Source organism: Parasteatoda tepidariorum, chromosome 2 (assembly GCF_043381705.1).
Source record: "Parasteatoda tepidariorum isolate YZ-2023 chromosome 2, CAS_Ptep_4.0, whole genome shotgun sequence".
Lineage (NCBI taxonomy): Eukaryota > Metazoa > Arthropoda > Arachnida > Araneae > Theridiidae > Parasteatoda > Parasteatoda tepidariorum.
Window position 1 is genome coordinate 72,017,940 of NC_092205.1, and position 11,818 is coordinate 72,029,757.

Sequence of the window (11,818 nt, forward strand, 5' to 3'; positions counted from 1 at the left end):
AAAAGAAATATATGTTGCTAGATCCTATTGAATTTGCTTCCCCCTGTGACCTTTTCATTTTTGCTGTTTCTGGAAAGACGTTCTTTCTAGAATTTTGAATAGGGTGTCTTATCTGTTACACCAACAACAATGAAAGCCCATTCATCTTTTAGAAAATGACCATTCCTCTTGTCCAGAGGTTAGTTTTAATCCCATGCTGTTTTCTAGAAAAAAAGACACCTGATGAAAGAGACCGTGATCACTTACTTGCAGTCAGATGAACATCTTGAGTAAATAAAAGGAGGTGGTCTGTTTAGTGACAGTAGTAATAAAACAACTTATTGTGCAGCATATTATGACGTCAAGTAGTTTCCTTAGAAATTTATCTTGTGATGTTTCACCCCCTCCCATAAAACTTAAATTTAATAACGAATATATTAATAAAAATAACGAATTTATTAATCAAATTTTTCATTTTTAAAAATTTTAGTTTTTAAATTTTTTTTTTTTTTTTACCTTACGTGGGATTAGTTTTTAAGTTAGACATTTTTAGTTCATTTTTCATTAAAATTTTAAAACAGACGTTGTGAGCAGTATGGACAATATTTTTTCTGTGTTAATTCTTAAGTTCTGAGGAAATTTAGTTAGAGAGAGGTAAATTGGCAAAAATCTTTTATTTGGTATTTGTTACTTTCCAGTTTTGACATTAATGTTAATACTTAATTTAATTTTCGCTCAAATATTGCATAAATGTATTGAATATTTACCAAAAAATGAATGCATATTATTGTTTATTTTAAAAAAATTAAACAAGTAATGCTGTTCATTATTATAATATTTGTATACTCACATTATAAATTTCATTTTTGTGTTTAAATAAGTGTCTGTCTTGTTACATCAAACGTCATCTTTACAGATTTATACTAACACTCTGGTTTATCATCATTGCATTTTTTTTCTCTTTATGTTAGTTATTATTCTCTTTAATATTTATTTTCTTTATTTTAGTTGTCTGATGATGATAAGAATTTTGTACAAACATACACTTTCACTGTAATCTTGCTATGGTATTATTTTTTAACGAGATTAAACTATGGGGGAAAAACAAAACATTGTGGAATGGGATATTGATTTGTTGAATATTATATGATGTGTTATTATAACTGCTGTATGAAGTGTAAAACTATATATGCTATAGTTGGCATTTATGCATTGTTTATTCTAACTATGTCAAATGTTATAAAATCGAAGCGGATACTGTTTACATTCCTGTTATCAAATTATGTGATGTTTTCCATGTATATATATTATTTTAAGTTCCATTCTAAACTAAATTATTAAAAAAAAAATTTATCAAAATATTTTACAGTAAAAGAGGACAAGTTTTTCATAACTTTTAATAATTTTTTTGATATCTATAAAGGAATCAGAGTTGCTGATTTTATTAATGACTTCTTATTTTTTTGTTAAATTATTTGATTCGTGTAGAGCTCTTATTTTGACTTATTTTTTTGTAATTTTGTTTCAAAATTGTTTGGAAGCAAATAAAAATTATTTCTTTGATTATTGACTTGAAAACTATCTATTTTATATTTCTTTAACCACTAACTATTAATTTATTTAAAATAAAATTTACTGAACTGATTGAGTGATTGATGATTTTTAGCTTCATTTATAATTTCATTAACTTCATTCATCATTAACTTCAATTATAAATATGGACCTTTATTTTGCTAGTGTAAAGTACTTCAAGCATTTTAAACTATTATTAAAACTTAATGTGTACCCATTACTGGTTATTACTAGGTACTTTTTTAAAACCATTCAAAAATTAAAATTCTTTTAATTTTTTATGAATGCAAACAATTTCTACAATTTATGAATGTTGAAAAATAGGTATTATTAAATAATTTTTATTACAGAAAATTCTTGTCAAAAAATTATCTTATTCACTTAACTGTTCTGTTAATCTAAACCCTCTTTAACGCGTTGAATGCCATGGGGCTCACTGGTGACTGACACTGAGTTTGTTCATAGCGCAACGGGGGTTATTGGTGACTGGCGAAGCCAAGATTATTAGAAAAACGTAATTTGAGTAAATTTTTAATGCTTTTAATTTTTTTTATTATTATCGTTACTAAAATGGTTTGAAGAAACTAATGCAATATAGAACACACAAAAATCATTTTGACCAGACGGGCAAGCCATATTAAATTAGTGTGGCATTCAACATGTTAAGCTTTTTACTTTCCACTGTTGCCATTATAAGTACAAAACATGAATCCACCAGAGAGGACTGTCACTTGAAATTTTTCTCCACCAAAAATAAGGGGAATGTGTGACAACGGAGACTTTGATGTTTGAGATGAAGGGAGAAAAGAAAATGTAACAACATGTTTGCTCTATCTCTATTACAGCTCTATGGTTGACATCCCTGCATGTGTAGTTTCAATTATTGTGGATTTGCCTTTAAAATTTTTTCCCTTCCAATTTTTTTTCTCTTTTTCAATTCTTGGAACTTCTTGTGGCAACTTATCCTTGACTAAGCAACTTATGAAATATTAAGCTAGGCAAATGAGAAGTGTACATTTTTATTTCAAATGAATCCCCCCCCCCTTCTGATTTAGTTGTTTTATAGGTTATCCGCATAATTAAAAAAAATTGCCACCTCGTTGTCACATAATTTTTAAGGGATCTAGTGTTATGTTTGCACTAGTTGAAAAAGAAAATTTTTTCTGCTTTTATTGTTTAAAAAATTATTTAAAATTATCAGCTTCTAATGAAGTTCTAATTCGAAAATCCAGAACTTAAATGCATTTTATTGAAAATAATTAGATTGTAAATTTGATAAGATTAATATGAAAAAAATTATTAATAAAGATTTTTTAAAGTGGTATTTTTTTGTCTTTCTTGTTTTGTGTTGTAATTGTATATTTCATATAAAAAAACTTTCAAAAATATTGCTAATTTAAATATTGTTTGACAAGTTCCAATGAAAAAAGTCATTATTTCAAATTAAGTTTGGAAGAGAAATAGACTTAGAGGTTGGGCAGCTCTGACGAGCAGGGCACATCGACCAGAGGTCTATTGTACCCAAACCCTAAAATCATGATTAGCATGAAAGCCCTATGGCTGAAATAAAATTCAGCAAGCACCTTACAGGAACATCTTGCAGTTCCCAGGCATTGACAATATGCTGTCCTAAATGCTCAAATCTTTGAGCAGAATAGACCTCACAATCACAGAGTATGTGTCGTGATGTCTCTTCTTCTAGATGACATCCCCGACAAAGAGAATTTGATTCTATTCCCATAATGTTTAGGTGTCTTCTGAGGATACAGTGGCCAGTAAGAAGACCAATGATCTTCCTTATACTGTTTCTGTTAAGCTTTAAGAGCTCCTTTTGACGTACACTAGGACAGTCTCGATTCAGCTCCTTAGCTTGTCTTTGACCGTCAGCAGCGCGCCACTGCTCATGGGCGATCTTGCCGTAGAGCTTGAATATGGTTGCCCTAAATGAGGAGGGAGAAATTCCCAGCGCAGGTTCAGGGCCCCAGAAAATTGCATTAGAGCCAGCCCGTGCTGCTTCGTCAGCTAGCTCATTTCCACCGATACCCATATGTCCTGGTACCCAATGCAGGGATACCTTGTTATGAGTGGACAGGTCACAGAGGACCGAGAAGCATTCCCACACTAACAAAGAGGTGAATTTACACCTTGACAGTGATAGGAGAGCAGCCTGACTGTCAGAACAGATGCGGATAGTCGTATTTTGATATCCTTTGTCTATGCATAACTTGCAGCACAAGATAATGGCATAGACCTCAGCCTGAAAAACGGTGGCATAATTTCCCAGGGGAAAGTGAAGTTTGGTACCATCATTGGAGCAGTAAATTCCTGCTCCTGATTTGGCACCAATCTTTGACCCATCAGTGTACCATATCAGGCATTTGCCTTTAAGCCACCGAGGAGAATTGAACCATTCATCTCTAGTAGGAAAATGGATCTTGAAGGGCTTGTGAAAAGCATATCTTAGTGACATAAAATCACTAGGCATAATAAAAGAGGATAAATCCTTCACTTGTGAAACAAGATGTCCCCATGACAAGTGTTTGGAATTCTCTTTCCATAGGCCAAGGTACATAAGACGCTTTACGCCTGTCTGAGCTTCAACTTCAATGCGTAAGTTCAATGGAAGAAGCCCAAGTAAGCTCTCTAGAGCAGCTGTAGGAGTGGTCCTGAGACAGCCTGACAGGGCTACACAGACCATTCTTTGTAGTCTGTTAAGATTAGACCTTGCGGAGCTCAATCTAGTCCTTGACCACCAGACGATTGCGCCATAAGTGATGATAGGACTAATAATCATTGAGTATATCCAGTAGACTATTTTGGGGGACAATCCCCATGTTCTACCAATAGCATTTCTACAAGACCAGAAAATTTTTCTGGCCCTGTTGGTGCAGTATTCAAGTTGAAGACCCCAATTTAGTTTGGAGTCAAAATAAACCCCGAGAAACTTGACTTTCTCTGTGAGTTCCAATTTATGGTCCAGGTAGTATACATTACCTAGATCAAGTTGCCTTTTCCGTGTAAAGGCTACATAACTTATCTTGGATGGATTGACAGATAAGCCTGATTTAAAACACCACCTAGCTACTTCTAGGAGTGCATTATTCATGATATCAGAGACAGTTTTTCCATGTTTGCCTCTGACAACAATAACACCGTCATCAGCGTACCCGATACAGGGAATGCCAAGAGCAGTTAACCGAACTAACAGGGAGTCCATTACCATACACCATAGGATAGGGGACAAAACCCCTCCCTGGGGGCATCCGGCAGTTGCATGCACTTTCATGCTTGCATCCAATAGAGAGGAACAAACATACCTAGAGGAAAGCAAATTCGCTATCCATCTGGTAATTATTGAGTTTATGCCTCTGTTCCTAAGTGCATTGATGATAGTCTCAACAGGGACTTTATCAAACGCACCTTCAATATCAATGAAAACCGCGAGAGCCATCTCCTTATCTGTGATAGATTTCTCAAGCAGGTAGGAGAGCTCATACAGAGCGGTGTCTGTAGACTTGCCTGGTTGATAGGCATGCTGTGAGGAGGACAGTGGCCTTTCTATGAGCACAGTGTCTCTGAGGTGTCTGTCAATTAGCTTTTCTATCGCTTTCAACAGACAGGAAGTGAGGCTGATTGGTCTGAATGATTTATTACAAATTTCGTAAGTATTTTTGAATGCAATATTTATTAATTCAGAACTTTTATAATTTTTAATGGTATTTTTATTAATGTTAGTTAATAGTTATCAACTCAATATCTTTTTAAAAAAAAATAGAAATGGGGTTAAAACAGTTATTAATGAATATGTTTAAGTATTAAAAGTTAAACAGTGTTTTCGCTTAACTTTGTTTCTTCTTTTTCTGTGAATATAACATTAAATATTTATGTATAAATTTTTTTAAACTTAATTTTTAATATGGTTCGTTAAACTACCAGAATACTTTTGAAAATTCATTACAATAAATTTATATATTGATGGGCAATTTATGGAAAAGAAAATAGACTTATATGAGAAAAGTAAACTTAAACTAGTGTAACATTTGTTATTGAATTTTTTCTAACGGTGTGAAATAAAAGCGAATGCAACAAAAAGAACAATAATTTCCGAACACAAGAAATAAAAGAATTAAAGTACCCGGAGGCTCTCTCTTGCATGATAAAATATTGGAATCAAATATAGTGTTTTGCAGCGATGGAGGTGTTTTCTATTCGTAGGTTCGTTAGAGTCACAGGATAGTCATGTACGTAAACGATACAGGTGTTCTAAGGAGTCGTGGCCTGTTAGGAGTCAGAAATGGGCTAATGCATTTCAGTGAGGTTTATCTGGTATTGCTCTTACTTCACTCCAATTCTTATACTTTATCGTAATCAAAAAAGGGTTCTCATTTTTGCTGGGTATTTTATAGATACTAGGACAGACTAGAGTGTTTTGGTTGGAGTAGTTGGGTTCCATTCCGAGGAAGGAAATCAGCCTGCTCATTACCGTTTGTGGCTTGGTAGCCACGGGATGATTAAAATTTTGTTCATCGGCTATAAAAATTTGATGAGCTCCTGACCCTGGAATTTCATCTAATAAAGGATTTTCTAGTAAGCTAGTTGCTTGTATTCCATCCTGAGAATTTGAGAGAAAAACAATTTTTTGAAACTTGCAGTGAACAGGCAACACATGTTTCAGAGCAATATGTAAATCATTAACATCAAATTAGTGAACCTGTTATTAAAAATTTCTAAAAACTGAGAATGTTCAATATTGTTTTGGTTGTTAGGACTTTTTTTTAAGTTAAATTTGGGGACTTAAACCTCCTTTTTTTTTTAGTAAGTAAAGTAGTGGTAGAGGCTCTCATTATTGGTAATTTCCCAGTTTAATTATTCATTCATAACTACTACCATGCATTTTCTATTTGAATATACTATATCAACGATATAGTAGTATATGTAAAATGAAAATCTGTCTTGCATTCGTCCCGCAGTGGACTGATCGTTAAGACACGGTTTCCAGAAGATCATCGAAGTTAAGCATCACTGGCTGCGCACAATGTGCAAGTGGGAGACCACTTGGATCAGTCTGCGTAGGGACCGAGGGTGTGCTGTATGGGTCCTCGTTAAACTGTTCTAGCATAAAGTGCTCGACTTCGAGTGCAGGTCGTCAGGCCATCCCCTCTGCAGATGATCAAAAGTGTGATATGGCATATCTTCGAATCATTCTCAGGGATGTTTCCCAGACCGTCGCCAATAGCCCATTGTGCAGCTCTTGTGCGACATATCTGAACTACTACTGGCTTGCATTCATTTTTAATAATAAACAGAAAGAAATATGCTTGAAAGTATTGCTGATTTAAATCTCTATTACTAGATAATTACTTTTTATTGTTTACCACTTTTTACATTTTTAGGTGTTTGTATTCTCATTGTGATTCGATATTAATCCCTTTGGTGGTCTATAATTAACCATAGACTTTGGTAGTCCATAATTTAGGCTCCGTTAAAGATGCTTGATAATGGAAAAACTTCATTAGCTTCAAAAATTAAGATGGTAGACGTGTTTTGAACTTTAAAAAACAAAGTGCCTATTCTCATGTCTCACCAGACATGAATGAAGAAAACAAGCAAATTTTAAAAACATGTACAAAATTCTAACAAAAATATGGAAAATGAAATTAGGGTGAAAAACAAAATAGGGAAAACTGGGGCAGGTGAGAGAAACGACGGTTGCAGAAAGAGGTAAATCTGGTCGATACCTTTTCATGTGGTATATAGAATCTTGTGCTATAGTAGATTTTAAAAGCATAATGATGAGCTGTTGTGATGGAGAGAATTTTACCGTCATAGAAGTTAAATTTATGCCGAACGTTTGAAACGATGTGCGACAATTTATCATTTATCGAATTCTTGGTAACGAATTTTAGAGCGAGTTTGGTTTATCTGAAGTAGTCAAACTTGCATTGGCATGTGGCAAATGTTAAAGCGGTTAGTAATACATATGGGATTTTAAGAAACTTAAAATAAAATTTTGTTCACTGGCCTGAAATTAATTTTAAAACTAAAACAGGATATTAGCACATTTATGGAAGGAGTAACAAGTTCATTGTAAAAATTAATGGAGGGGCGTTTGAATACAAGTTAAGCAAGAGCGGGATCAACTATAGAAGGGTTAAATCTTCGCCTACAGTTCGTTCATCAGGAGTTGGCACTTGGCTCCACCTCCTCTGACGCAGAGTTCATTTCAGCGGGGGAGTTAGAAGAGAAACATTTCCACCCTTGAAATTGAGACAACCCTTAATGCGCGCCAAACACAAATAGTGGCTTCTTTCTCAGTCACTTACTTCGCTTTATCATCTGCTATTATACCTTTCGTTTCTCTAGCTAATTAAATATATTTTAAATTTAAAAACTGCTGTTTTCCCATCAAAATGTCTCAAAAAGGACAAACTATTCTCTCAAAAGAGAGAAATGCCATAAAAATTGGTTCGAAATATCAAATTTATGAAATATTCAATGTTAAAAAAAATGCAGATAAAGTTTGTGAAATGAATATTTTTTGTCATATGATCGCCAAATAGCAAACTTGTTCAGGATTGCTCACAATCTTCTCCCAGAAATAGCGAAATAGTATCGTCGCATACCACGTGAGGAAGGCGGAGCCAAGTGCCAACTCCTGGTGAACGCGCTATAGCAGCAAGTCCGGCATTTAAATAGGAAAAGTCAGAGCAGAGGTTAAGTGCGCGGAAAACCTTAGTAACAATTAGGGTTATTGGAATTAACATGGAAAGGAGAAGAAGCGGCTAAATTGCGATAAACAGAGGTTTGAAAATTAGTTGATGTGAATGCCGATTCTCCAATTAACGACGCGTTCCTCACAGCCTGTCTACACCGCTTGCAAACTGCGAGGATCATCTGGGGTTGAATTGCTGCACGATTTTGCACGCCCTCAAAGCTCACTAGATTTTTTGCGCTGATTCAAACAGGATATGATCACCCCTTCTACAGATCGGATCTCATTCCATCTGATTACGATCTGTTCACTAGCTGTTATGAACAAGTAGATTAGGACTAAGCTCTTTATCGACGATGTGCAGTTTCTAGCCGCTATGTGCCATGTTAGTTGAAATGGCCACGAATGCAGAAGTGATTAGTTTGTTAGTTATGTATTAAAATATAGAAGGCAGCTTTAAGCTGCAAAAAGGAAAAAAAATGTTCCTAAGCGTATTCTTTTTAAAAATTTGCCCCAAAATGGAGAGGTTACTTTCAGAATTTCCTGTCGTATCAGTTTATTACTATAATTTATTATCTGTAATATTATAACCATTATATTTTTGGGGAAATTTCAATGTAAAACAAATTTATTACAGATAGTTAATCCATGCATTTTCTTGCTTCTAACTTAGTGAAGCAATTCAAAATGCTCTAAAGCTATTAAAATCTAAAATTCTGTAAAATTAATATATATATGTCATGGCGAAAGACCGAAATCGGTGATTGTTGACTTTCACAGGTGTATGTCGACAATCACAGATATGCTTTAGTGAATGTCCGAAATATTTATTACATTCGATTTGATATGAATTTATTCGATATTTTAACCCAACACTGATGTTTTTTTAAGGTTAAGTGCCACTGCCCGGTATACCCTACACTGATGTTTTTTTAAGGTTAAGTGCCATTGCCCGGTATATATTTGCCCGATACTCCAAACACTGATGTTTCTTCTAATCTATCGTCAGTAAGTATTAAAATATAGAATAAATATAAATATATCAAATAAATATAATAATATTAACGAATAAATTAATATAAAATTGGACATAACAAATATTTCGGACATTCACCAAAGCGACTATGTGATTGTTGACATTCACCGGTGAGAATCAGAAATGAGGGTATTTAGCAAATATTTCGGACATACAAGAAGCGACTACGTGAATGCATTCACCGGTGAAGGTCGACATTCTCCAGATTTCGGTGTTTCACCGTAACATATATATCCTATTAACTTTCATTAAATTTATTTTTGCTTAGGCCCACAAAACATAGGACTATTTTCAAGAACAAAACAAAAGAAGATGAAATATTATGAACAAAACTTAAAAATAGAGAAGAAAAATTCTTTTCTGGAGTGAATGGGAACAAGAGGAAATGTAGGCAAAGAAAACAATACTATTTTGCCAATCTTGAGATAAAATCGAGAACTAAGGAATATTTTTAATATCAATATCACGATGTTTATTCAGCATAACGCAGGTGCTAAATTGTAAAGAAAAGTCTGAAAGGTAAGTTTGGTAGTGGCGCAAAATTAAAGTTCTTAAAAAACAATGTTTCCTAAGGGCAGATTTCAATATATTTGCATCGCACATTTTATAGTTATTAAATTAATATTGCTAACATTACTCTATTTTTTTCCTAATTCAAGTAAAAGATTTTACATTGCAGTCGGCGAGTGTGTTTTATTCATTGCTTTTTCGATTTTGAGTTTTACTTGGGTGAAAAGAAAATTTCTAAGTGATAAAATAAGTCCTGGAGATAAAGCAGTTCTTATAACAGGTGAGAATTGATGCTTGCTTTTCACAAATTGTTTAAATATAAGTACCTGAAAGAGTAAACTTGAGTATAATTATTATTATTTAAGACATTTTAGGAAAATCATGTATGTACCGATCAAAAGTGAAAAAAAGTGAGGTAAATTAAAATTTAACCGAATTCTAACTCTTGATTGAGATGTTTCCAATGACGTATTTTGCTATTTTGTTCTATTAAAACTTCTACTCTTTTCTGAAGCAAGAATAAAAAATAATAAAAAATATATTTTATTCTTACATTGCTTGTCATTTTTTAAATAATTCATGATAGTTTTTAAACGAAAATATTAAAATGTTCTCTTTTATACAATATAAGTATTGCTAGAGGTTAAGTGCAGTTGCTTTAATTTAAAAATGTATTTAAAGTTGTTTTCATTAAAGATATGCGAAGTAAAGTAAAAATATTGTCCAAAACAGTAACATAAATCCTATACCTATGTATTTTATTTTTCTAAGCATTTTGCCCACAAGAAGCATTTACGCAGTTATCTGAACTGTTAGAATGAATATGTGTAAAAAGAAGAGGAGAAGGGCACCCGCAAAAAGTTTCTCTGAGTGGTGCAAAATTTAAATAGTATTAATTTTAATATTTATTGAAAATTTAAATTATGTATTTAAATATTTATTATAATATGTAAAAAAAAAATATGCATACAAATTTAAAAAAAAAAATCTGTATAATGATTTTTTAATTTTTTTTTAACCAATTTATTCAATGCTTATTAATTTATTTAATGCATCTTTTAGTCCAACTGAACTAAAAGTTGTTAGAATAAAATTAAATTTTTAACATAGATTAAAAAAAAAAATTCGTTAAAACTTATGCTTTATTTAAAATGAAACAGTGTATGAGCAGAAACAAAAAATGGTAGGTTTATTATTTTGTTAAATTTTATATTATTATTATTATTTGTGTGACACACGACGAATACACACTAGATAATCAATGCATAAAATTTAAAAATGGAGCTTTTGCACTAGTTTCTAACTATAGGAATTATAATTCAGTGTGGCACATTTTCACAAAAGAAAAATTTCAATAAATTAAAATAAAAAAATTATTAATATTTAAAAATTAATTTTTATTTATTAATTTAATTAATGCATCAAAATTAGTTTTTCTACATAAATTTTTATTTCACTAAATTTTCAAAGGGTGCAAGTGCTCGTGACTCATTTGCGTGAGCTCTTACGGAAAGCCTTGTTCAATAGTTAATCTGATTTAGGTAATTTTTAATAAAGTTAGGTAACTTTAAATACACTCTATAACAAAAAAATCGACGCACTAAGAAGCAATCATTCGATAGTCTAAGAAGTAATCATTCGATAGTATAGTCTTTAGCGACGAATCCCGCTTCCAACTGTATCCTGACGATCATCGAAGACGTGTTTGGAGACGCACAGGGCAGAGGGGAGATCCTGCCTTCACTATTGCACGCCCCACCGGCCCTCAACAAGGCATTATGGTCTGGGGTGCCATTTCCTTTGACAGCCGGACCCCTTTGGTCGTCATTAGAGGTACACTTACTGCACAGCGGTACGTCGACGACATCCTAAGACCTGTTTTGCTACTGTTCCTTTTGCAGTGCCCTGGGCTGGTTTTTCAGCAGGACAATGGCAGACCACATACGGCACGTGTTGCTATGAACTGTCTGCAAGCTTGTCAAACTCTTCCTTGGCCTGCCAGATCACCA

General features: G+C 33.2%; 2 protein-coding genes across 4 annotated transcripts in view; both read left to right on the forward strand.

Annotated features, from left to right (window-relative positions):
• Positions 1-2,875, forward strand: part of LOC110282490 (transmembrane protein 14C) — a 5,673-nt gene extending 2,798 nt beyond the window's left edge. For all 3 annotated transcript variants that reach the window (XM_021146011.3, XM_021146012.3, XM_021146013.3), the window contains exon 5: positions 988-2,875. In XM_021146011.3, coding sequence (XP_021001670.1) covers positions 988-1,036 — 49 coding nt within the window. In that variant the 3' untranslated portion in view covers positions 1,037-2,875. The remainder of the gene's footprint in view (positions 1-987) is intronic.
• Positions 2,876-5,072: 2,197 nt separating this feature from the next.
• Positions 5,073-11,818, forward strand: part of LOC107442280 (dehydrogenase/reductase SDR family member 9-like) — a gene marked incomplete in the record, with an annotated part of 12,846 nt that continues 6,100 nt past the window's right edge. The window contains 2 exon segments of the mRNA XM_016055806.3: positions 5,073-5,212; positions 9,568-10,089. Coding sequence (XP_015911292.3) covers positions 9,861-10,089 — 229 coding nt within the window.